Source organism: Mya arenaria, chromosome 6, assembly GCF_026914265.1.
Source record: "Mya arenaria isolate MELC-2E11 chromosome 6, ASM2691426v1".
In the NCBI taxonomy this organism is placed as follows: Eukaryota; Metazoa; Mollusca; class Bivalvia; order Myida; family Myidae; genus Mya; species Mya arenaria.
Window position 1 is genome coordinate 51,929,037 of NC_069127.1, and position 27,331 is coordinate 51,956,367.

Sequence of the window (27,331 nt, forward strand, 5' to 3'; positions counted from 1 at the left end):
TAATAATAATAATAATAATAATAATAATAATAATAATAATAATAATAACAAGAGCACTGCGAAACGGAGCATTATACGCCCGAAGAAGATTCGGCTTGAGGTCCTTTTAATGTAGTGATGATTTGTATAAAGTTATTTGAAAATCGCTTTATTAGTTACCAAGTTATGGCCCGGACACGGAATTGCTAACGGAGGAGTAACAAAGATGTGGCCCGGACACAGAATTGCTAACGCCCCCCATGGTGATTCTAGTCTTTGAGTTATGGCCTGGACATGGAATTGCTAACGTCCCCCATGGTGATTCTAGACTTTGAGGTATGGACCTGGAAATTGCATGTGACACATCCTTTTAATGTAGTGATGATTTGTATAAAGTTATTTGAAAATCACTTTATTAGTGACCAAGTTGTGGCCCGGACACGGATTTGCTAACGCACCCCCATGGTGATTCTAGTCTTTGAGGTATGGACCTGGAAAGATGTGGCCCGGACACAGAATTGCTAACGCCCCCCATGGTGATTCTAGTCTTTGAGTTATGGCCTGGACATGGAATTGCTAACGTCCCCCCCATGGTGATTCTAGACTTTGAGGTATGGACCTGGAAATTGCATGTGACATATCCTTTTAATGTAGTGATGATTTGTATAAAGTTATTTGACAATCACTTTATTAGTAACAAAGATGTGGCCCGGACACAGAATTGCTAACGCCCCCCCCCCCCCATGGTGATTCTAGTGTTTGAGGTATGGACCTGGAAATTTCGCGCGACACATCCTTTTCATGTAATGATGCTTTGTATAAAGTTATTTGAAAATGACTTTATTAGTGACCAAGTTGTGGCCCGGACACGGATTTGCTAACGCACACCCATGGTGATTCTAGTCTTTGAGGTATGGACCTGGAAATTGCGCGCGACACATCCTTTTAATGTAGTGATGATTTGTATAAAGTTATTTGAAAATCGCTTTATTAGTTACCAAGTTATGGCCCGGACACGGAATTGCTAACGGACGGACAGACGGACAGACGATGGAGGCCATAACATAATACGACCCTTCGGGCGTATAATAGTTATAAATAAATCGACTCAAACAACTTTCCATATTAAGTGGCGTTAACAAAAGTTAATAAGCAGCAAGAGTTCAAGTAGAATGAGGAGTAATGAGATGATAACGGCGTATCAATTCGTTATAGTACAACGAGAACATCGGCGACAACAAGCCAAAAATTCGATAAAACAACAACAACAGTGTTGAAGGACGTATAGGATTTGTTATTATCGGTAAAATAATATTTCAGTGACTTTTGTTTAAATCTGATTGTTTAATGCAATTCTGTTACAGATTACATATTTGTATTTTCATGTGAAAAATCTTAGAATTTATTTTTTCTACAGTTTTTTCGTAGCATTTCATTTTGTCGGTTTTCGGATATGTTTTTTCGGACACGCTACAAATGTAATTAACTCTGTCTCTGACTATGGCTGTCGACTATTGGACCACATTTTTGTATTGAATCTCTTGTAATACAGAAAGATAATTTTGTATTGACATTTCAAACACAGTTAAGCTTGGGTAGCAGTGCTATGTATGATCATAGTATCTTTCAGTCAGACTGAACTGGTTTATTCCAGATGTTTTTTTTATCCATTATTTGGCTACAGCCTGTGATGGTATATTTCCATTGCCAAGAGTTTAAAGCTTTTATTTTTAAAATGCAATGTAAGAATTTCTTATCATTATTAAGAAAATAATTCAATTAACCAAAGAATGCCATTTTTCTGTATGCAGGCAGATTATAATTAGTTTCAAGTCTCTTAAGACTCTGACTTCTCCCGTTTTCTAATAACTCTCCCAGGGAATCAAAATTGTAGGTTTTTAGCAAAGAATTATGGAAGGGTGCTGCACCTTTTTATAGCACCCTTCTGCCCTCAGGAGACCAGTCTAGGCTCCCTTCTACCTTCATAGCATTCAATGCTTATGACTAAATACTTAAAATATTATTAGACCTTATAATGAGAAAAAATAGGGTAACAAACTCATACAAACTTAACACATACAAACTTTACATATTTGGTGGTTTAAACATATACAGTGGAAACTCACTAAACCGGACAAGGTCCGGACTGGGCAAAATTTCCGGTTTAGTGAGGATTCCGGTTTAGTGAGGATTTGATGTACGGAGTAAGTTTACTCAAAATATTCATTTTGTCCTCTAAGGACAGTTCAGTTATTCGACGTTTAAGCTTAGATGGAGGTTAAGACATCATTAAAGCTCATGCAAAAGTGATAAACATAATTAAACATTTCTGCGTTTTTATAATCATCTTTTTTCCAAGTCTTAAAATAAAACAACTCGCTTAATTTAATGCTTGTTAAGTATGTTTGATAGTTTAATTAATGCACCGCTCTAATTTGATTCAATCATAGAAGTCTTTAGATAAAACAACCCTCCAAAATGATCACTTCATAACCGTTTGTAGTTCTTTATTTTCTGCAACAAGCAAATTCATGTTTCAATCAATTTTCTTTTCACAAGTTTGGTTATCGTTTGATTATGGCGCAGCAGTCAATCCACAGCGCAATCAACATTATCGATTATCGAGTTATCACAACATCACAGGTGCAATATTTTACGACGCACCGGCTGTCAATTCAAAGTGACACGCGATTCGCGAATTCCTAATACACAAAATCATTTTGACATGTTTTTACAAATATACGTCCGGTTTTGTGATATCAAATTACGTTGACAACTAACGAATTTTCTCGACTTTTTTGTCCGGTATCCGGAATTCCGGGGTTCCGGTTTTGTAGGGATTTTTTACTTTGAAAATAGAAGGAGAAAACCAGGACTCTGAAAAATGTCCGGTATCCCGAGGATTCCGGTTTTGTGGAGATCCGGTTTAGTGAGTTTCCACTGTATAAACTTCAATTAAACACAATTCCTAACATTTTTGGTGAAATCCATAATATTCAAGTTCTACGCCGCCCAATACATGAAATGTGCCCTTTTCTCCCTTAGCACTCTGTCCCTCTCCTGCAGCACCCTGTCCGTTTTTTAAACCTGCCTAAAACTCTTACAATCTTATACATATCCATAACCAAATTTGACAACCTAATGTTGCTGATTTTAGCCAACCTTGTAATTTGAAAATATTGGAGAGTATTATGCACCAGTCATTTGTAACCACGACCCCTTCAGGTCTGTGGAATAGCGGGGACTTTGACTTTCGGTCCAGCCAAGCCTGGGAAAAACTCCCGCCCTGTGGGGAAGAACTGATGGTAAAATCCCTGCAAATTACCCCTGCACCCCAGGGACTCTAAATTTGGCGCGAATACAAAACCACCTCATTCACCTGGCACTGGGGGATCACTGGGAAGGTAAAAACACGGCCCATTTCCCCAGCTATCCACAGTATACCTATGGGGGCTGTGGTAACAATTGACTGATGCATTAGTAATTACGTATTACTTAAAGTTATTTTGTGTTAGTTCTGTGCATAAGTATAGAGGCAAATCTTGATATTTGCACAGTCTTCGAAATGACCTGTTTGCCCGTAGTCCGGAACAAGTTAAAAGTTTTAATTAAGAGCATAGCTTAAAATTGTTGAAGTTATTCAAATGAAAAAGTATGTCTTTTAGGGATGTTTTGATTGCCAAAAAGGATAAACTTCTCTAATGATTGGTTGGATATTGGTTTAAGAATTATGTTGATGCCAAAATGAAAATTGCGATGAATGATGCTTCGACTGTGCTTACATTGTTAAATAGGAGGAAAGGCCACCCTCCTTTGAACCACTCTGTTGGTTTCAGTGGAAGCCCCAAGGGCTGCAGTCTATTTACATGTTCTAAAATAAGTCAGAAAAAAAAAAACTGATGTGTATGTGAATGAAATGCTTGTATATATAGTATGATAAAATATATAGGAAGTTAAAATATTAAAGAGTTCTTTTGTTAACAAGTGTTTAAAAATTGGACAGAAAATAATCTTTTTTCCAAAGAGCATTATTAATGCCATTAAAAATGGAATTACTTTAAGCTTGGATTTACAAAATTAGGTTCAAATGAGTATTTGCCATCCCAATGAGTGCTTCATGTTGGTTATGAATGTATGTAAAAAAACTCAACTTCAATTTTGAACAAAGTCAGAAAGTCTGTGAAAGAGTCCCTTAAAAGATAACTTGAGGGCTTCGAGCAAAACTTTTGTAACGCTTTGTATTTCTATATTTTGTTACAACCGTCTTGTAGCAAGCCAGTGAAAATTAGAATTACTCTGTTTCCTCACTCTAGTAGCAACGTATTTCTAATGTTTATGTGATTGTCTATGTCATGTATATTCAATAATAGTGTTACAACTTGCAAGTCAGCTGTTCTTCTTTCAAAGATTTTCCTAATTTGCCTCATTTAGACTAATTCTGTTAGTGTTTGTTAACACCAAATAATCCTGGGCAGAATGTTCTCTGAGCTCATTATTATAATCAATTTACTTCTGGATACAGAACTTCAGACCCAACAGCGGTTTTGGTATGACTGAGGCATCGGAGACAACTTAATTGCTCAAAAGCAACAGACACTCATATTGATTTTGGAGAATCAATGTTTATTAGCTGCCTTTTTGTATCCTTAGGGTTACAGACCTTTTAAGTTGAAATGCAGTATTTTGTACTTAACTTTTGGCTTCAATTGTTCTTTTCTGATAATGAATGAAGGCAAGTACAGATTTTTAATACTGCTACTTGATATTTAAATCATTCTTATAGAAAACGGTTAAGTATGATTGATGTATAAGTCAAGTTAGGCAGAGCCAAATTGATTCTACTGTATGTTAAGTGTCCTGAATGGGTTAGGTTTTCAGCATTAAAATCTATGGAATTTTATTAATTGAGAAGGCAAGTGGTAAGGTGAAAATATGCCAAGTGGCAAGGCAAAAATACGCCAAGTGAAAACATACAATTATCTTGCCTTCTTTTGCCTTGCCACTTGATGTCTTTTTGCCTTGCCACTTGCCAAATTTTGCCTTGCCATTACGTTTATTTTTGCTTTGTCACTTGGCATATTTTCACCTTGCCACTTGGCGTATTTTTGCTTTGCCACTATGTGTATTTTCAACTTGTCATTTGGCATATTTTTGCCTTGCCACTTGGCGCATTTTTGCCTTGTCACTTGGTGTATTTTCACCTTGCCACTTGTCATATTTTTGCCTTGCCACTTGGTGTACTTTCACCTTGCCACTTGTCATATTTTCTACTTGCCTGCACTTAGTGTATTTTCGCCTTGCCACTTGTCATATTTTCGCCTTGCCACTTGGTATATTTTTACCTTGCCACTTGTCATATTTTTGCCTTGCCGCTTGGTGTATTTTCACCTTGCCACTTGGCAAATTTTTGCCTTGCCACTTGCCATATTTTTGCCTTGCCACTTGGCGTATTTTTGCCTAATGTCATTTGGTGTATTTCATCTTGCCACATGTCATATTTTCGCCTTGCCACTATGTGTATTTTCAACTTGTCACTTGGCATATTTTTGCCTTGCCACTTGGCATATTTTTGCCTTGTCACTTGGTGTATTTTCACCTTGCCACTTGTCATATTTTCGCCTTGCCACTTGGTGGACTTTCGCCTTGCCACTTGTCATATTTTCGCCTTGCCACTTGGTATATTTTTACCTTGCCACTTGTCATATTTTTGCCTTGTCGCTTGGTGTATTTTCACCTTGCCACTTGCCATATTTTTGCCTTGCCACTTAGTGTATTTTTTGCTTTGTCACTTGTCATTTTTTTTGCCTTGCCACTTGGTGTATTTTCGCCTTGCCACTTGGGAAATTTTTGTTTTGCCTCTCCGCTTTGCGTATTTTCTCCATGCCACTAGAAGTGTTTTCGCCTTTCCACATGGCAAATTTTCACCTTGCCACATTGCATTTTTTTGTCTTTATTTTCACCTTCATGTAGGCATGCGCAATCGATTGAGGATTGATCAGGAAACCCCAATTTATATAGTTTAACACAAGTGGTACGATTTTTTTTGATAGTGATTTGTGCATGCTTACTGAAGTCGAAAATATGCCATGAGATGGGGCAAAAATACATTGGATTAATATTTTCATATTTGCGCCTGCCACATTGCTTATTTTAGCCCAGCCACTTTCAGTATTTTCACCCCACCATTTAGTGTTTTACGAAATTTGTGATGTTTATTCTTTGAAAAGTTAAAGTTTATTAAGATATAAATTAAATTCTTGACATGTACTGTTCAATGTTCCCTGCTTGTAGAATGTTATCAAAATTGTGTTAAGGATTATCCAAGATAATCTTGATTAGGAAAAAAACTATACTGTTTTGTTTTGCTTAATAAGCAGAAATCATGTTAACAATACTACATTAAGATTTTTCCATTGGCCTTTAAAGTGGTTAAAAATGATGCATTAGACTTTGCACCAATTTATAAGCGTTAGTATTTTACTACTTGATGACATTGTTGTTTTTCATTTACAATTCATGTACATGTATTACATGTATATAAGGAGCATTGTTTATTGTGGATTGTGAGGTACTGTCGGTTTAACCATTTAAACATGACCTTAGTAATTTATACATGGTCTTAACCATTTGCATGCTGGGTAAATTGTCGTCTGCTCAAAAAATGTCGTCTGGTTTATTCTAAATTTCTTTCAATTTACTTAAAACTTTGGGGATATATTGACTGAGTGGCAAACAGCTTGGAACCAGACCAGACGCCGAGTTACTCGGCGCCTGGTCAGGTTCCAAGCTGTTTGCAAAAGCCTTTAAAATTGCCATCAGCAGCTTAAGGGTTAAAGGCCTGATATTACATTACATGGACATTCGTCTGTCCAATGAGATGGCAATATTTCTCAAGTTTTCCAATACATTTATTTCAGTAAACCAATAGTAAGCAGTTATTGGTTATTGATATAAACCTGCATGGTGAAAAGATAGGTATATATAGTGGCTGGCCAATTTATTCGGTAATTTGCACAATAAAACGTATACTTTAACACATAATAAAGGGTGACAGTCACATCAAACCATTTTTTTAAGTACAAACTTACAAACCTCTAACCATAATACTAAGATGAGTTCAAAAGGCAAAATGCAGTCTGTTTACCACTTACTTATCAATCTGTCACTATATTCAAACTCATTGACCAGAACAGAAAGTGGGGCTTTAATGGTGTAATGTACATGCTATGCTTGATAAAGTTTGACCTGGTTTCTGGACTAGTTTCATGATTTGAAAATCATGACATTTCAGTAAAATTTGGTTAACTGAGTCATAACATGAATGAGTATAGAGTTTTTAATCATTCAAAAACTACCATGGACCATTATGTTGAAGCTGATAATATTGCTGCTCTTTACAAAAAAAATACATTGTCTATAAACTTTTTGTTTGTTGTACTAGCAAAATCTCAAGTAACATGAATACTCGGATATAACTTACTAATTTGTTTGTTTTTTCAGGTGAACTGTTGGAAGAAAATTATTCAAATAGACTCTCAACAAGATTGTTGCAGACAGAATCAATTGTTAACCCAGGAGCAAAAGAAAGGCTGCATCAGGTCGTTTTAATGGATACCTCGTTTATGTGAGTACATATTGAAACATGTATGGTGTTTCTGGCTTTTATCTAAATTGATCAGGCCATACCAAATTGTTTTCATGTGTATCATCAACCATTATTATGAAAACTTGTCAAGTAGTACTGAGAACCCCCCCCCCCCCCACCAAAAAAAAATAAATATTAAATCTAAAAGAGTTACATATTTTGTGAAGAACATAGACACCAGACCATTCTCAATTGTTCGATAAATTTCCACTATTAAATGTGTTCAATTTAAACTGATACTGAACTTAAGTATGTATATTATGGTAATCACATAGGATGCATCATTTTCTGATATCAAATGCCAAGAATACACATGTTGTACTACAAAATTAAATTGTTGTTTACACTTGTGTCCTGTAGTTGGAATTATGATAAAAGGAAATTAAAATTATTCTGCAAGATTGCTGATCATATAAAATGTGTTGTTTTTTCGATCAGGAAGCCCAAAACCTATTCGTCTGCTGAGGGTAAACATAGAAAAGATTTGGTATGGCCTTATAAAAGAAGTCCTACCAATATGAGCTCATATCACTACAAAGTTGTTTGACATTTGGAGAAGTTGGCTAATGTATGTGTTACATGCAATGTTGTAAAATATTACTGAAGATAAGGATGGTATATATGGACTAGGGTTTTTAAAAAGCAGGGTGATAAAGTGAAATAAAAGTCTGAAAACCTGAAAAATTTGCTGTGATCTTACCATATAATATTGTAGCATGCTGTATAATGTAGTGGTACAAATTTGTAGGGCAATCACTTTGTTTTGGGACAGCTTTGTAGTAGTGTGATTTTGTAGTGGTGAAACTAAGTTAAGTGTGACAACTTTGTAGTGCTATGATTTTTAGGTTTTTGTTGATGTTAATGATTTTTACCTTGTCTAATTTTCAAAAAAAGTGTTAAATTGCCATCTGATAGCCTTATAAATAGTTTTTGCATTTTTTTTGTCAGAATGCGAAAGCCTTTCAATTGGCCACAACTTCAAAATATTGTAATTGTAAATATAAAACTTGGTACAAATGTTCACAACAACATTAGATTAAATGAAATAATTGTTAAATGATGCCTTGTGGTCAACAGAGTAAAAACAGCTTGTCAGATATTAAGTGATTTATTGTACTACTAGTCATCTTGGATTTCTTGGTCTGCATCATGCATTGGCAATTTTATGCCACCATTTCAGTATACTACATACTTTGCCGAACACTGGTTTACAGTCAAAACCCATTAGCTAGATATCCCAGGGACCTGCCAAAATACTTCAAACCTCCCAAATGTCGAGACAAGGGGGAATGCTTATATAGAGAAAAATAATTTGGTCCTTTAAATCAAGTTCGAGCCAACCAGGAAATCCAGTCAAGCGATATCGAGCCAATGACTTTTGACTGTATAACATTGTGGCCACCTACTCCTTTTGAGCTGTCATGTCATTATCAAGCATGCATGAGCTATCCAGAGATGCACTTGTTTAAACATCTCTTCGTTTTTAATTCAGTCCAGTACCAAAGGTCATCAATGGATCGATAGCTGGGATTGTTGGAGTGACATGCGTGTTTCCGATCGATCTCGTTAAGACTCGTCTACAAAATCAACAGGTCTTGCCAAATGGGCAGCCACTCTACAATAACTTGTGAGTATACTTTAAACACTTAAAGGGACACGCTCACCTTTTTTAGAGTCAGGTATATTTTTTATTTTATTTGAAATTTGAACAAAATGCTTGTTACAATTATAAAACATCAATAAAGTTAAAGCTGCATTCTCACAAATTGACAGTTTTGACCTTTTTACTTTTTTTTGGTCTCAGAATCAGCTCATTTTGGCATCAATGCCTTTACTTCAGTCATATATTAAGATAACTTACAATAGAACAGATGTTAATTGTTTGGTAAACTGGCAAAAATTTCATTTTTCTTAAAGCGTTAGTAACGCTGTTAGCCATAAAACATCAATTTTCAAATGTAAATAATGAAAACTGTCATCTGCTCTTTTATCAGCAGTCTTATATCACTGGACACTGGTTCTCAGATATTTACACAAAAATTGGGTCATTCAAAGACCAAGAAATAAAAAAATATGTCAAAACAATCTTATCTGTGAAAGTGCAGCTTTGAATGAGAGCTCTATTGTTAACAATTTGAACAAAAAGTTTCCTTTCTTAGACATACAGTACACTCAACGAGTTAGACCCACTTTCCTCGCTCACTCCGAGGGATAAATAGTCGATGATCGCGGATTTCCTCCGAGGGTAAAACTGTTGCCCTCGCTAAAATCCCCCCGAGTTCCTCCGAGTGGCTGGCTCACCGCCGAGTTTAATATGAACGATAGCGTTGGAAATCGTCTGATTTTATGATCCACGGCGGGACTCCGAGTCTAATCAGATAAGCAAGAAATCATTCTTGTTTAGAAGTTATTTATATTTATGCTTATGTACTTTGTTAATCGTAAAGGATTCTTACCAACGTTTCATTTGTATTTGTGTCCGTAAAAGCCAATTGAATATTATCTTGAAAAATAAACATTGAATCATTAAAGTAATGCCACTAATTGTATTGCATCATAAAGCAGCCGACATTTTACATGATTCTTAGCCATGACCTCTGACGTCAAGCGTGTTTAATTGGAATTTTCCACAGAAAACGAGGCAAGAAGGTCTTCAACCATGTGCTGTGAACTTTGAACGCGTGTTTGACCTGTATCCGAAAATGTGTGACCTAGCCTTTCTCGAGTGAAATGTGTTTATCAATGCATTCAGTCATGAAGAAAAACATGATTTTAAGATGCATGTGCAACTAGTGAAATATGACTGCATTCTTGTGGTAAGCTAACTTCACGCAATACCGGCAGAGGAAAAAGAATAATAGCAATTTACTGGAGGCTGGAGCCGTCATAATCGGTTGAAAATGTTAATAAAAAAAATAACTTTAGCGTAGATTCTTATGTGTCCGCAGAGTTTCGTGGAGTTAACCCCTCCGAGGAACGCCGCGTTCGTTATTCTTTGGTCATATGATCACCCTCCAAGGGCCTTAAATTCGATCTCCGAGGAACGTGGACAGTCGATAAATTCATTGTGTTGGCCGCGATAGCGAAAATCCGCGGATGGAAACGGAAAGTGGGTCTAACTCGTTGAGTGTGCTGTATTACAGAGAATGCTTTTTTTTACCAAAAAATATAAGTGAGTCCTATGCTCTTTGTTATTCCAGTGGATCCATTATACCTATTATGTGGTTCAGCAGATTCATTACTTTTATGTGATTTAAGCTGCAAAACTATGCTATGTCCCAGGTATTTGCTCAGAACTCATTGTTTTGAAATATGTGATGTCTTAAAAAACCACTCCAGCTTTTTTCAAAATGAATCCCTGATTATAAAACATGAGCTTTTTGCAGGTTTGACTGTGCCAGAAAGACCTTCAAAAATGAGGGTGGAATTTTGGGAATGTATAGAGGTAGGTTTCAAAAAAGTTTTTTTAATAATACGCTTGTCTGGTTAGGGCATTGGTTAGTGAACTTGCTTCTCACAGAGGCTACCTGGGTTTGATTCCCAGCCTGGACACAACAGGTAGATTATTCTTATACCTATGCATGTTTTCTTAATCTAGTGAGTCATTTCTGACAATCTTCATCTTTTTTTTTAAATACAGTCAAAACTCGCTATGTTGAACTCTGTTATCTCAATGTTCTGGATATGTTGAAATTTAATTTTTTTTTATTCAGTTATGCATTTCTTGCATTTCGATTATATCGAATATTCGCTATCTTGAAGTATTTCCCGAGGTCCCAATGATTTCGATACAGAGTTTTGACTGTACATGTATTTTAAACTCTACTTCTGAATATGAAGTAGAAACATTTTCTGTATCCTTAAACTTAAGGCCTTAAATGATCTTAACCATACATTTACACTGTTTAAATGCTAATGTGTCAATTCTTGTGAGTTTCCAATGTCTTTTGCTTCCAGGATCCGGAGTGAACCTTCTGCTTATCACTCCAGAAAAGGTCATCAAACTTGTCGGCAATGATTTTTTCAGACATCTTCTAACAAACGACCAGTAAGCAAATTTCAGTACAATTTGTCAAACTTGAACAGATCAGACAAGATTGAGCTCATCTGTTTGTTGAAAAAAACTCAAGGTTATGTCATAGTCTTGGTGTTGTGGTCGTTGTTTAAAATGAGACAAAAACATTGTCTGAAAGCTTTAACCTGTTCATACATGTCATATTTTGGGAGACCATCCAGGGGATTTTAACATTTTTTTTAACTCCAGGGGATTTTGACATAAGCAATGGGATTTTTAGGTGTTACTCACTCGTTATGTTTTATTATACCCCCACAAACGAAGTTTGAGGGGGTATTGAGGGGGTATATAGGAGTGAGCTTGTCGGTTGGTCGGGCGGTCGGTCTGTCTGTCAGTCAGTCGGTCGGTCGGTCGGTCTGTCGGTTTTCATGGTTTCCGGACAATAACTCATAAAAGGCTAGACAGATTTGAACAATTTTTGGTAAACAGGTGTAACATCAGAAGATACAGGTCAAGTTCGATATTGGGGCTGGTGGGGCCAAGGTCAAGGTCACTGTTACTGAAAATAGAAAAACGGTTTCCGGACGATAACTCATGAAAGGCTTGACAGATTTGAACAATTTTGGTACACAGGTGTAACATCAGAAGATACAGGTCAAGTTCGATATTGGGGCTGGTGGGGGCAAGGTCAAGGTCACTGTTACTAAAAATAGAAAAACGGTTTCCGGACGATTACTCATGAAAGGCTAGACAGATTTGAACAATTTTTGGTACACAGGTGTAACATCAGAAGATACAGGTCAAGTTCGATATTGGGGCTGGTGGGGCCAAGGTCAAGGTCATTGTTACTAAAAATAGAAAAACGGTTTCCGGACGATAACTCATGAAAGGCTAGACAGATTTGAACAATTTTTGGTACACAGGTGTAACATCAGAAGATACAGGTAAAGTTCGATATTGAGGCTGGTGGGGCCAAGGTCAAGGTCACTGTTACTAAAAATAGAAATCAAGGCTTGACAGATTTGAAAATTTTTTGGTACACAGGTGTAACATCAGAAGATACAGGTCAAGTTCATTATTGGGGCTGGTGGGGCCAAGGTCAAGGTCACTGTTACTAAAAATAGAAAAACAGTTTCCGGACGATGACTCATGAAAGGCTAGACAGATTTGAACAATTTTTGGTACACAGGTGTAACATCAGAAGATACAGGTCAAGTTCGATATTGAGGCTGGTGGGGCCAAGGTCAAGGTCACTGTTACTAAAAATAGAAATCAAGGCTTGACATATTTGAAAAATTTTTGGTACACAGGTGTAACATCAGAAGATACAGGTCAAGTTCATTATTGGGGCTGGTGGGGCCAAGGTCAAGGTCACTGTTACTAAAAATAGAAAAAACAGTTTCCGGACGATGACTCATGAAAGGCTAGACAGATTTGAACAATTTTTGGTACACAGATGTAACATCAGAAGATACAGTTTGGTACACAGGTGTAACATCAGAAGATATAGGTCAAGTTCGATATTGGGGCTGGTGGGGCCAAGGTCAAGGTCACTGTTACTAAAAATAGAAAAACGGTTTCTGTACGATAACTCATGAAAGGCTTGACAGATTTGAACAATTTTTGGTACACAGGTGTAACATCAGAAGATACAGGTCAAGTTCGATATTGGGGCTGAAGGGGCCAAGGTCAAGGTCACTGTTACTAAAAATAGCAAAACGGTTTCCAGACGATAAATCATGAAAGGCTTGACAGATTTGAACAATTTTTGGTACACAGGTGTAACATCAGAAGATACAGGTCAAGTTCGATATTGGGGCTGGTGGGGCCAAGGTCAAGGTCACTAATACTAAAAATAGAAAAACGGTTTCCGGATGATAACTCATGAAAGGCTAGACAGATTTGAACAATTTTTGGTACACAGGTGTAACATCAGAAGATACAGGTCAAGTTCGATATTGGGGCTGGTGGGGCCAAGGTCAAGGTCACTGTTACTAAAAATAGAAAAACGGTTTCCGGACGATAACTCATGAAAGGCTAGTTTTTCTTGTCAGCAGTGTAACTTCTGAATTACTCAACAGATTTAAATAAAACAATACATGCAAGATAAATGAAGATGCAGTGTGCAGTAACCTTGGAGTTATGGCCTCTTTTCAAAGGAATGGTTTGCCATTCCTGTGTCCAGGCGGCATTTGGGGGTATTCGTCACTCCTGTGACAGCTCTAGTTGTATTTGTTTAAAATTCGGGGGAATATTATATTGGTGCACTGTCGGGAGACCTGGGGATTTTGTATGCTTGTTCCAAACTCAAGAACCATTTAAGACATTCGAATGAAACTTAATCCATATTCTGGTTAATACAATGCATGTGCAGCAAGGCCCATAACTCTGGCTTTAATATGAGTTGTGCCCCTTTTTCGACTGAAATACAACACTAGAAAAGTGTTGGCGTTCACTCCACGATGCATTAGTTAGCTTGTTCTACAGATACATTTGTAAAAAATTGTAGTCGTACATTGAATTTTTTACCATCATAATTTTTATATATTTGTGAAATTAAACTTAAACTGGCATGTAAGTTGAAAACAACATTGAGGAACTTAAAAACAACCCAACAAGTTGCCATAATTATATATGTGATGGTTTTACAGTTTTAAGATTTGTGAAATCATGACTATGATCCTTCATAGAAATGGACCCCTGCTATTCAGTTTGAAATGTTGTACTGTACATGTATCTGCATTAGATGTTCTGGCATTGAATCACTGACAATCTTTTCATTATTGAACAGGTAGAAAACAATATTTAATTATTCCCCATTGATTGCCTTAAGCAATCTTCCAACTGTAATTAGTGATTGCTTGAGTAAAAGTCAGCCAATACAGATGCTATAGAGACATAGAGACAATGTAGCAGGGGATTGTGTTGGTGAGATAATTCTGAGTGAATTTCATCCAGTTACATGATCATGCTTCATGTTTTCTTGCATTCCTTAAAGATGACATCACTTTGTTATAATACTAACTGTTTTGAGTATAAATGAAAGTTTAGCTTCACAACTTGTTTATTTAAGAAAATGAATAAAAAACAAGAGTTTTTAATTCCTCTGCTTGTTTGTTGAAGAAAATGGACAAAAGTTTATTTAATTCCTTGATAGTATAAAAAAATTGACAAGAGTTAAGTTCCACTCCTGGTTTGTTTAAAAGAAGTATAGTATTTAAGTTAAACTCTTGGCTTGTTTAAGAGAATTGACATGAGTTTAGTTCCACTCCTTGTTGGTTTAAGAAAAAGGACAATTATAAGTTTATGTACGCTTCTGGTTTATTTAAAGAAAAGGGACGAGGTTACATTAGATTGTAGCAACTACACCTACTTTCGGTCAGGAATTTTTCAGAACATAGAAATATCAATATTTTGTCTGTATTGTATTTCCGGAACAAGTTGTCTTGCTTAGGGATATGGTACCCAGAAGATTGTGGGTTGTAGTCATATATATAATAGCATCAATGCCAATATAGCTTCTAATTTAGTTTATACAAATTTGGATTCTTAAGAAATCTTACAGCTTATAGAATCACGCTCAGATTTGCTTCCTGAGTAGAAACCATTTTGAGTGACCATCAGAAAATAGCCCTGGTGGGGCTTCAATAAACAACTTCTTACCTAGAGGCAGTCACCTTTACCGCTAGACCCCTCTAAACCTCTGCTACTAAAGGTTACTAAAGATGCATAGAATTTCTGAACATTTCATAGAAAAATGAATATCTTAGTGACTACTACGTTTTTATCGTATTTCAGAAACAAGCTGACATTGCCGCGGGAGATGTTAGCTGGTGGTGGGGCAGGGTTATGTCAGATCATAGCGACCACGCCCATGGAACTTTTAAAGATTCAGTTGCAAGATGCAGGACGTAGTGGTAATGCATTTAGATTTTCTTAGGGTTTTGATGCCTCCGAGGGTGGGCATATTAAAATCGCACCGACCGTCTGTTCGTCTGTGCGTCCGGCTCAATTACTCGTGTCCTGGCTGTAACTTTCTCTTGTATGGACAGATTTTAAAATAACTTGCCACATGTGTTTGACATACCAATTTTAAGACGACATGTCGTGTGCAAGACCCGTGTCCCTAACTCTTAAGGTCAAGGTCACACTTAGTGTTTATTCACAATGGAATGCTGCATATTAGTACATAGAGTATAGATTGTCCTGTCCGGGCTGTAACTTTCTCTTGTATGGACAGATTTTAAAATGACTTGCCACATGTTTTCGACATAACAAGACGACATGTCGCGTGCAAGACCTGTGTCCCTACCTCTAAGTTTAAGGTCACATTTAGTGTTTATTCACAATGGAATGCTGCATAATAGGACATAGAGTATAGGTTGTGGTGTTTTGAGCTCGTCTGAAACCCTTGATACACTACAGGGACTTTTTAGCCTTTTTTGCCGGAGCCGATACCCCGCTTTACGATAGATGTAAAATGGAAATGTGGACCTGTATAAATACGTTAAGACCAAAGACATGCATTGATTCAGTTAACCAGTTGCAAGAGCAATAATTACATCTTGTAGGGGTTGTTTGGTGAGTATTTTCATTAAATCCATTGGATAATGTGACAAAGACATCATATGCTATACTTTATATATAACAGTAAAATCTTACTAGGCTTTAATGTTTACTCTCACAGTTGGGTCAGTTATCTCAGTTTGTAGACCACCTGACTTGCATCCACAGGTTCCAGATTCTATATTCGGACAGGCTGCATAGTTTTCTAAGCTTGTGATATTTGGCGCTAAACAAGGGAACCCAAATATGGACCATGTTGGGCACCGAATGTAAGAAACTGCACAAATATGCTATTTGCATCTAGAATGTATCTATCTTACGACCCATCTGCCTGCACTTAGGTCATGTATGTCATTTATTTTATTCTGGAAAAGGTAGTTAAGATACCTGTTTTTTAGATCAACTCATCCATATATTCCTAGGATGGGGAAAAAAGGCATATTTCAAGTTTGGCCTTATTGGTCAAAGGATTTTTGATTGACAACAGACGACAGGTCAAGAATTAGAAAATGGCACATATGGTTGAAAAACAGAAAATTAAGTAATTTTGTTTTATTTTTGCACAGCACGAATCGATATGGGTGCCACAGATGGGCCAGGTGTTGCAGCTGAAGTGAAACCCCCGAGATTGTCTGCTACGAAGATTGCAATCGATCTATTTCGAGAAAAAGGGATAACTGGAATATATAAGGGCTTCCGTGCTACGATGTTACGTGATGTGACTTTCTCTGCTATATACTTCCCATTGTTTTCACATTTAAATGCCATGGTAAGCTTATTTTTTGTTTCAATACTGTAGGGCATTAATGTTTTTAGCTCTACTGGCCAAAGGCCAAAAGAGCTTATGTGAATGCGCAGTGTCCGTTGTCTGTGCATTCATAAATAATTGCTTGTGAACGTGATACAGTCTTCAGTTTTTACCATATCTTAATCAAAGTTGTACAGTAGTTAGATTTCCATGAGTGCTAGGTACCGTCTTTTTAGTATTTTCTAAGGTAGACAACTTCGTACAGGGAGTATTGTAGTAGTCCTTTTTCCTTGGAATGTGATTTCAGTATATAATCTAAAAAAATCATGCCAGTAGAGCATAAGCTCTTTTGTGCCTCTTGTTCTACCATGTTTTCCAAAAAATATGTGAATATTTAAATAAGGATGTCATACTCATTCATCAAACATATGGTCTCTGCCCAATAACTTTAGTGGTGATTGATGTATGGTAATGTTTTAGTTAGGATTGACATAAAGTGATGACATGTAGCAAGCTCATGTAAAGACATACCTTGGTACTGCATTTGAGGTATGCTCAGAAAATAATTTCGGGTTTAAATTGGATATTATGATTAAATAGACCCAGTTGAACAGAAAATTGGTTTAAGAAAATAAAGTTAAGAAAGAGTTATACATGAAACAGGATGTTTTAAAGAACATAAGATTAAAAAAAGCAACAACAACTTAATTCCATTCTTTTTGTGCTATTTCAGCTCACTTAACGCTCATTATAGCTCAGTTTTGATATTTTCTTATGACCAGGGCAAGCGAAGAGAAGGTAGCGACCAGGCTGTATTCTACCATTCCTTCATCTCTGGTTGTGTAGCGGGGTCTGTGGCCTCATTTTCTGTCAACCCATTTGATGGTAAGTTTAACATACTTATTACATCCCCCAAGTACAAAGCTTGAGGAGGGTGTGTATTGGAGTCAACATATGATTGGTCAGTTTTTGTGTGAAGTATATCGGATGATCTTATTGAAAGTTTAACTGGTGTAGTGTTTATTTTGGATTAATATATGCTTTTTAGCTTAGAGTTTTTAAGAATCGAAAGTTTTTAAACATCTTGGAAGTGACAATGTCAGGTTGCAGTTAAATTTTGTATCAATAGTATCAGTATATATGTATATATGTATATATATATATATATATATATGTCTATTAATCAAAAATAGTATACTTGACTTGATAAGCATCTATGGGTATCAGTGAGAATGTTGGTGTTCGCAGTTGTGGTGCTGGTGCTGCAGTGAAGATATAGTTTTAACTTATTTAATTTTACAAGGATTGTGAAACAAGCTATTGCAACTCATATTAATCACTCTCGTTGGCACTATGTTGCGCGAGAGTGTAGTCTTGTGTTGTGGGAGAAAACTGAGTACCCAGAGAAAACCCACTTGTCCAGCTTGGTGACCACTAACCAAACTCACATGCGCCCAGGCCGGGAATCCAACCCGGGTCGCCTTGGTGAGGAGCGAGTGCACTAACCACTTTTATGTTGACCTGAGAAAATGAATGTCAACCAAGGTGTTAGCCCAACCCCTGGGATTTATTATTTATTTTATTTTACCAAAAACAAATATTATTTACACAGGTCTATAACATCTCCAAAAGGCTTAGCAGATGGATTTTCAACTTTATTTTATAAGCACCTGTCAGGCGATTGGGAAAGAAAGAAATATATATTTTTAGACTGAACGCATGGTAAATATCACAAAAATTCACATGAAACATTACAGGATTACTTAGGATGACTGTAAATCTCTATTTAAAGGCAAAGTCAAGTGAGATAGAAAAAAATGTAAATTGCTTTTTTCAGTGGTGAAAACAAGACTTCAGACCTTACATAAGGGGAAAGGAGAGTTGGAATACCAAGGAATTGCGGACTGTTTCAGGTATTTTGATTAGGGATAAAATGTTGATTGAGTTTGTCGATAATCAATCTTATACTCTTGAAGTGGGCAATAATTGATTATGATTTTTAAAAATCTATTTAATCGAAGATTAAATTTTTTATTATAAATGTAAAATATTTTATTTCAATTTATATGATAAAACTATAAATAGCTCTTTAAGATTTTTTACCCACTATGTCTCTAATCGTATTTAACAACAAATAAGTGATATTTTCAAACCAAAGTTGATATTTCTGATTGTATGATTGTCATTGTCTTATTTTAAGAAAACTTAATATCTCTTTTGAGCACCAGATTTTGCCAAATGATTCATCTTGTGCATATCTTCAGTTTAGATTATGAAATCAATAATTGATTGAAAGAATTTCAATAAAATTCTGGATTAGTTATGAGTAACATTTGTTTGCTAAATTATGAATTTATTGGCCAATTTCTTTCAGAAAAATCTACACCAATGAGGGACCAAAGGCGTTTTTCAAGGGAGCATTGTGCAGAGTTCTTGTGATAGCCCCGTTGTTTGGAATTGCTCAAACTGTCTACTATCTTGGCATCGCTGAGAGATTGTTAGCATCAGTAGGATATGAAACATAGGGACATAGAATATGTAGTTTTTCCAAATTGTGATAGAATAGTTTATTGCTTGTCCGATTTTTAAAGAAAAAATATTAAAGATGCATTCTCACGGATTGACAGTTTTGACATTTTTTAAAAAAGTGTCTGAGAATCAGCTTATTTTGGCCTTCAAAATAGAATAGATTTCAATTGTATAAAAAAAAACGCCAAAAATTTCTTTTTTTAAAGTGTTAGTAACCCTTATAGCTATAGTAACCCTTATAGCTATAAAACATCAATTTTTGAACGTAAATATGAAAAACTGATTGTTTGTCAGCAGTCTCACTGGTTTCCACACATTAATGCAAAAAAATGGTTCCTTCCTAGAAAAAATTTAAAAAGTTTTTAAAACGGTCAATCTGTGAGAGTGCAGCTTTAAGGTAATGCCACAGCCTTGATGTTGTCATATTTTATGATAGCCAGCTTGCAGAAATTGAATTTTGGACAATGATGTAAGAACATGTTTATGTTATTCATGTGAAGTTTAGTATGCATATGACTATGTAGAAGGGCCAGTAACTCTGATCTAAAGCACTGTTACAGTCATCGTTAGATCCTTCCAATACATTTCTACGCTGTGCTTTGTTGTGTACTTTGTGCCATTTGGCTAGGAAAATCTCGTAATCATGAATAATGAATGAGGCAGTTTCAAAGGTTCCGTATAGTACAAGATGCTTTCTTGTTAAAAAATATTCTGGCCAAAGCTGAACTGGGTCTTTCTTTTCAGTACAATAACTTTTCTCAGCAGTCAAACAACTCGTCGATCGAGGCTACTGACTTGAATTGTAAAATGCAAATTCATTGGCAGAAGAGTTGTCTCCCTGCTTCATGCATATTCATAAAAACAAGACTTTGTCAGTCAGTTGTCCCACTGTATGTATGAAGTGTAACAGAAGAAAGTACCGTGGTTGCCAATGATGTGTTGAGGTATAACCATTGACAAATGACCAACTGCAGCTGATTGTATAAACCAGTCAAGTTTTTGGTGGGGTCAAAGTTATCCAAAATGTTTATTGATTGGTCAATATTTATCCAAAATGTTTATTGATTGGTCAATATATATCCAAAATGTTGATTGATTGGTCAATATATATCCAAAGATAACTACTAACCAATCAATTTGTTTTAGTGAGTCAAGTAGCAAAAGATAACCTTTGTACAAATTATCAAAATGTTATGCAATTTACTGCTGCCAGGTTTCGGGAAATTCATCTGACCAAAAACAGAGTTTGGTAAAACTTGATTCACATCTTAAGAAATAGCCAAAATCAGTCTGGTGAAAGAAAACATTTTTTTTTTGTGATGTCTGCAACTGAAAAAAAACAGATGAGCGTTGGCGCTTGCTGGCGGTGCTTTTGTTATTTACTTTAAATATTGTTAATAAGTAAGGAAGATACGTGTAAATGTAGATGTTTAGGATTTGTTGTTTATAATGTACACAAGGCCTTTTTGATAGTTTTTGTCAAAAACTGTTTTGAAATGTCATTTTTTTGTATTTTCTTCATGTTATTTGAATAATATGTCCACCAAAATTAGGATTTGTTGCTGTCAGTTGATATGATGTTGAATCTGATAACAAAGGCCATGGCTAAAAATATATTGCATCTAAGTCCCATGCATTTGTTAATCCACTTGACCAAGTGACTAGTTAATCTTTCTATTGGTTTAATAGATTTGAATATTCATATCTCGGTTATCACATGACTAGTAAATTGCTCCATTGGTTGAGCAGTTATGAATATTCATTTCATGAAAATCAAATGACCTGTAAATCTTTCCATTGGTTGAGCAGTTATGAATATTCATTTCATGGTTATCACATGACCTGTAAATCTGTCCATTGTGTTAGCATTTATGAATATTCATATCAGAGTTATCACATGACTAGTAAATTTCTTGATTGGGTTAGCAGTTATGAATATGCATATCAGGGTTCTGACATGACTAATAAATCTCTCGATTGGTTTATCAGTTACAAATATTTACATTAGTGAGGTTCAAGGTCATGTCAATTGCATTGTTTATATTTTAAAACTAATAGTTTTAGTTTTTGATAAAATAGTTAGATATATGTCAATAATAGATGTTTCTAGGATGTAGCTTGCAGCTCGAGTCTCGTTTATGTCATTATATAAAGAAACCTGCTTGTATCATTAATTAAATTCTCGTTTTTACACATGTTCATTTATACTTGGAGATCTGTTGTTTTTTATAATCAATCTTCAGAAGTTGCTTTACGAAAATGAAAAGATAATTTTATTGTATTAAACCGCATATACTCTAATTTAATCTTTATAAACTAGTCAGATTTACATCTATACATTATGACGCAGGGAAAATTAGTGTTTTTTCAATGTTTTAATCAGTCTCTCTGCCATATTTGAATAAGTATTGTGTACATGTATGATTATAATTTTAATAATGAAATGTAGTATGGTTGTTCAAAGGTTTATATGGACTTGCCATACTAACTGGCCACATAAATTATGCTTTATGCATTTGTACGGTATCGTTTGGCCTTTCTAAGTCCCTAATTGTGTGTTTGATGTGCAAAAATTGTGAGGTTTTGTGTATGTTAATATTCAGAAATGTACATCAATAACATATTAAGTTACATAGAAAAGTATTGGGTTTTTTACATTTTTCTATTAAATTATTTTGAAGTATCACGATAACTTCCATGTTACAAGTAACACTATTTATTCTAATACTGTTTTTTGTTTTTAAACAAAATATGCATCTTTTTTGACAATTTCTTTATTTACAAGTAATATCTTTATGAATTTTGATGATTTGATAATAAATCAAAAATAAGTTTTTTTCTAATTGTCATGTTATTAGCTCGAATGTTTAACAAAGAAAGAAAGTCAAGGTATTGTCATAACCTTGGTGTCGTGCAGTTGTTGTTGTTGTTGTTTTTAATCAATGGACGTATGCAAAACCTTTGTCATAACCCAAAAACCAAGATATGAAACCTTGTACACACCTTAAAAGTACAAACTTTGTATAGACAATATTCATGTATAGCCAAGGCCCACAACTATGGCAGCAATAAGTATTGAGTTATGTCCATTTTTTGACTTGAAAACAATAGACGAGTGTTAAAGTTCCCTCCGCAGCACTCTTGGTTACACACTTACAACTTACACCTCATCAAACATGTTTTTGTATTATGATAATGTTACATACGTGTGTTTATTATAATCAGGGTTTAATAGATGTTTATTTGGAACTCAAAAGATTTGGGGTTTTCCTAGATGTTAATATTTCTAGATCACGGTCTGAAACTATTACTATTGCCGCAAACACCAACTTAATATGAACAGAAAACACTTTGAAAACACATTTATATGAGTAGTAGCCTTACAGTGAAGGGAGAAGGGAAAATATTGATTTGTACCGGATTTTCTGCATGCCTAAAACCATCGAAAACCCTGAAGTAATTGGGCTCTGAATAAAGTACTTATATCAAACAATAATCAACAAAATGATGTGTTCTAATGAAATTTACTACAATGAAATATGTATTACGAAATTTACTGCAATGAAGTATGTATTACCTTAAATTTAGAATGGTTGGCATTTATTGATTTTTTGTGTCGGCATTTTTGATTGTATTTTTGATTGTTGTCTCATGAATTTTATGTGTTGTTAAGTACATTCTGTGTACAATCAAAACTTGCTATGTCGAAGGCGTTGGGACCTCGTGAAATACTTGAGATAACGAACATTTGATATACCGTCAAACCCTCTTGGCTCGATATCGCAGGGTCCAACCAGAATACTTTGAGCCTCGCGAATACACAGCCAAGCAAGAATGCTTACAAAGAATAAAACAAATTGGTCCTTTACATCCAGTTCTAGCCAAAGAGAATATAAAGCCAAGCAATATTAAGCCAGTGGGTTTCGACTGTAACCGAACAACCAAAATGTGTGTAACTGAACCCAACACATTCGAAAAAACATAACCAGAACATCGAGATAGAAAATTTTGACATAACAAGTTTCGACTGTATGTATTATGAAGTTTGTATGGGTGAATCTCTTAAGTCATACCTTAGTTTTTTGGTGTCACCTTAAAGTGTCGACACATGGGGATTAGTTTGTCCGTCATGGTTGGTTTATATATATATAAATGAAACTTTAGAAGTAGTAATTTAGTGGTTAGTTCATGCCAATCTTGATGTCATTCATCGCAGGTCTAGCAGCATTTTGGGTACCCAGTAATTAATTACTCCTTTTGCGAAAATCCCATCAACCAGTGGGGGTAATCTCCCATTTAGACCTCAAAACTTTTTTGAAAGTGTTACAAGAACAAACTTTGGAATGTGATGGGGTCAAGCCATTATATTGCACGGGTAGACCTTTATTAACTCAACAAGAGGCCATTATTTGTATTAATGATGAATTGCTTTCCTAAGTAGTTGTTTTAATTTCTGATTCAATATTTTTAAACTATTTTTCTCTAAACCATTTTGTTTATCTTTGAATTTTTGTTCTGCTTAGGTGGTAAAGGGTTTAATTTGTATTCTGTGTATATTTAAAAACAATCATTTTACAACTGGAATATAAGAAAGATATAATATTGAATGTAAGTTATATGATATGTTTCTTTTAAACACCTTTTGACAACAGTAAAACCTTGAGGAACCTTTGTATCTGTCCTATTATATGTAAGAGTTTTTTGAAAGCAAGTGTATTTTACATTGCCAGTATGCAAATGCTTTGAAATCATGATTTTAAAAGATTGTAAAACACCCTTTTTAGTCTGCACATAAAAATTGTAATAAATAATAAAAATAAACTATATTCTTTTTTTATCAGCTGGGCTGTTTTTTGGGATGATAAAATATAACTCCCTGGTTGGGTTTAAACATATTTTATTATTGAAAGAAACATACAAGTAGCAAGGTCATATATACAATATCAAAATATATTTTTTGACTGAAAGATGGTTTACAACTTATGGAAGCCATTTCCCAGGTTTTTATCCAATATTGTTACAGCCTTGGTGTTAGTGGCAAAAACATTAATTAACCTTGACCATAAATTAAAACAAGTAAATGATGTACACATGCAACTACCAAATCGATTCCCACATGTGTTGCAAGGCCAATAACACTGGCTTTAATAATAAAATGTGCCCTTTGTTTGACTGGAAAAAAGTCAAGCAGTGGCGTTCGTTCAGTTGTGTATTATTAATATTGGTGCCTTACCTTAAAGTTGTTACAACATGAACTATTAGTATGAGATGTATAAATTATGCTTGAGTCTTTGATCTACTGGCTATACATTTTTAAAGTACACTATCCTTTTCTGAACAATGGTACACTGTCATAGCGAATTTTGAAATGGTACATGGTGTTAGCCACTTGTGGAATGGTACGTAGTTTAAGCCACTTGTAAAACGGTACTCAGTCTAAGTCACTTGTGAAGTTGTACGCAGTCCTAGCCTCTTGCGAAATGGTACGAAGTCTTTACCATTGCGACGAAGTCTTAACCACTTGCGAAATGGTACGAAGTCTTAACCACTTGTGAAATGGTACGAAGTCTTAACCACTTGCGAAATGGTACGAAGTCTTAACCACTTGTGAAATGGTACGAAGTCTTAACCACTTGAGACGAAGTCTTAACCACTTGCGAAATGGTACGAAGTCTTAACCACTTGTGAAATGGTACGAAGTCTTAACCACTTGCGAAATGGTACGGAGTCTTAACCACTTGCGAAATGGTTCGAAATCTTAACCACTTTTGAAATGGTACGAAGTCTTAACCACTTGAAATGGTACGAAGTCTTAACCACTTTTGAAATGGTACAGAGTCTTAACCAATTGCGAAATGGTACGAAGTCTTAACCACTTTTAAAATGCTACAAAGTCTTAACCACTTGCGAAATGGTACGAAGTCTTTACCACTTGCGAACTGGTACGAAGTCTCAACCACTTTTGAAATGGTACAGACTCTTAACCACTTGCGAAATGGGACGCAGTCTTAACCACTTGCGAAATGGTTCGAAGTCTTAACCACTTGCGAAATGGTACTAAATCTTAACCACTTGCGAAATGGTACGAAGTCTTAACCACTTGCGAAATGGCACGAAGTCTTAACCACTTGCGAAATGGTACGAAGTCTTAACCACTTGCGAAATGGTACGAAGTCTTAACCACTTGCAAAATGGTACGCTTGCTTAACCACTTGTGAAATGGTACGAAATTTTAACCACTTATGAAATGGGACGCAGTCTTAACCACTTGCGATATGGTTCGCAGGTTTAGTTTCTAGCGAAATGGTTCACAGTCTAAGTCAAATGTAAGCTATATGTACACACAATGTTTTTATGCGTATCATATCCATTGAAGTTGCCAAATGTTGACCTTATAAATGCAATTCTGATGCATGTGACCAAAAAGCCGCCGCTATATTTCCTTGCTTTTATTTTTGAATTACTTTTGTAATGTATTAGTCAAGGACAGTAATGTCAGGTGCGTCCAGGTTTCCTGGATCTTTGTTTGGGGTGCACACCGTCCTCGAGTCGGCGAGAATAAATATTGTTTTTCTATATCAGTGTGTGTATACCACGTGATAAATTACGTCATATATGCTACGTCGGAAGGCAACATTATGCTTTAAATGGAGACTTACAACAAAGATAACTTTTCTTTAACTACACAATTTTAAATGAAACAACGGACAGTCTATGCCGCTTAAAGAGCCCCGCTTTCGTTTTTTATCGGAGTTTGATAAGGTGATTAGTTTCATCTAACACTTCGACAAACCTGTTTCCAAAACTAAACTCTCAATCCAACTATGTGAAAAGGCCGAATGGTGAAGAAATATAGTGAAGTTATCTTTGTTTGAAGTCTTTATTCAAAGAAAAATGCTGCCTTCCAACGTAGTAGAACGCAATTTGTAACGTGGTATACACACACTGTGTATGTTTCAACGATACCTTGAGACTCATGTCTGTATTAATAACATTCTAGAAAACAATGCACATTCCTACCAGGCTTACCGACTAGTTATGTGAATAAACGAGCGTTTTCACCATCTCCGACCGGTACTGTCACTTATCATTGTATTATTGTTTATTGTTCTAAACAATAAACACAATCAATAAATAAGAACTGTTTCTTTCAATACCACATCTTCTTAACAAAAACGAGTACAAGGTGAACATGTTTTATGTTTATATTGTCATGTTACTGTTGTTTTTATTTTTTTCTATTTTCTTTTTCTTTTCAAAACATATAAAAACAGGTTTGTTTGTTTGTTGTTGTTGTTGTTGTTGTTGTTTGTAGTTCTTTTTGCTCAAAGTTTGCTGGGAGAACCTCCTCACCCGCGCCCGCCATCAGTGAAAGACAGATTAAAAAGGAGGGGAAAAGTTTTTTGAAATAAACTGAAACTGTAAAACGATGTACTATTAAACGAGTAGAAAATGGGAGTTTAAGGCTAAGTAAAATGAATGTCTACACATGCTTGATAAGCAAAAGAGAAAATGTCCACCGTCCCTCCTAAAGAATTTTATTAAGAACAAGAAAATACTCCCAACCCACCCCTCGTGTTTTATAACCACCCACCCCGCTCAAGACCAAAATCCTTCCCAAATCCATTTCACTGGATTGACTTGACCCCGATAAATTCCCAAAAACATATTAGTGTTAATATAACTGCCCCTCCATCCGACTTTCCCCTTATCAAACCAATACCCCCCCCCCATTAATTAAACATTACTGTTTACCCCCCCCCCCGACTGCTTCCCTTTAAAACTGATATAGTAAAATCTCCCCATTCACTACAGAAATACTGTTTTATGTAACTGCCCCACCCCCAAT

At 35.6% G+C, this 27,331-nt stretch overlaps 1 protein-coding gene across 2 annotated transcripts; it reads left to right on the forward strand.

Moving 5' to 3' along the window:
• Window positions 1-1,222: 1,222 nt before the first annotated feature.
• Window positions 1,223-24,285, forward strand: LOC128239079 (mitochondrial glutamate carrier 1-like). Of its 2 annotated transcripts, XM_052955531.1 has the most exons (11): window positions 1,239-1,282; window positions 3,205-3,383; window positions 7,480-7,603; window positions 9,117-9,251; window positions 11,011-11,069; window positions 11,582-11,672; window positions 15,438-15,556; window positions 16,772-16,974; window positions 17,736-17,838; window positions 18,791-18,866; window positions 19,328-24,285. In XM_052955531.1, exons 3-11 carry the CDS (start codon window positions 7,587-7,589, stop codon window positions 19,476-19,478), a joined length of 954 nt encoding a protein of 317 aa, XP_052811491.1. In that variant the 5' UTR covers window positions 1,239-1,282; window positions 3,205-3,383; window positions 7,480-7,586; the 3' UTR covers window positions 19,479-24,285. The 2 variants fall into 2 exon arrangements, with proteins under 2 accessions (XP_052811490.1, XP_052811491.1); XM_052955530.1 differs by lacking the exon at window positions 3,205-3,383 and having other exon boundaries at window positions 1,223-1,282.
• Window positions 24,286-27,331: the final 3,046 nt, after the last annotated feature.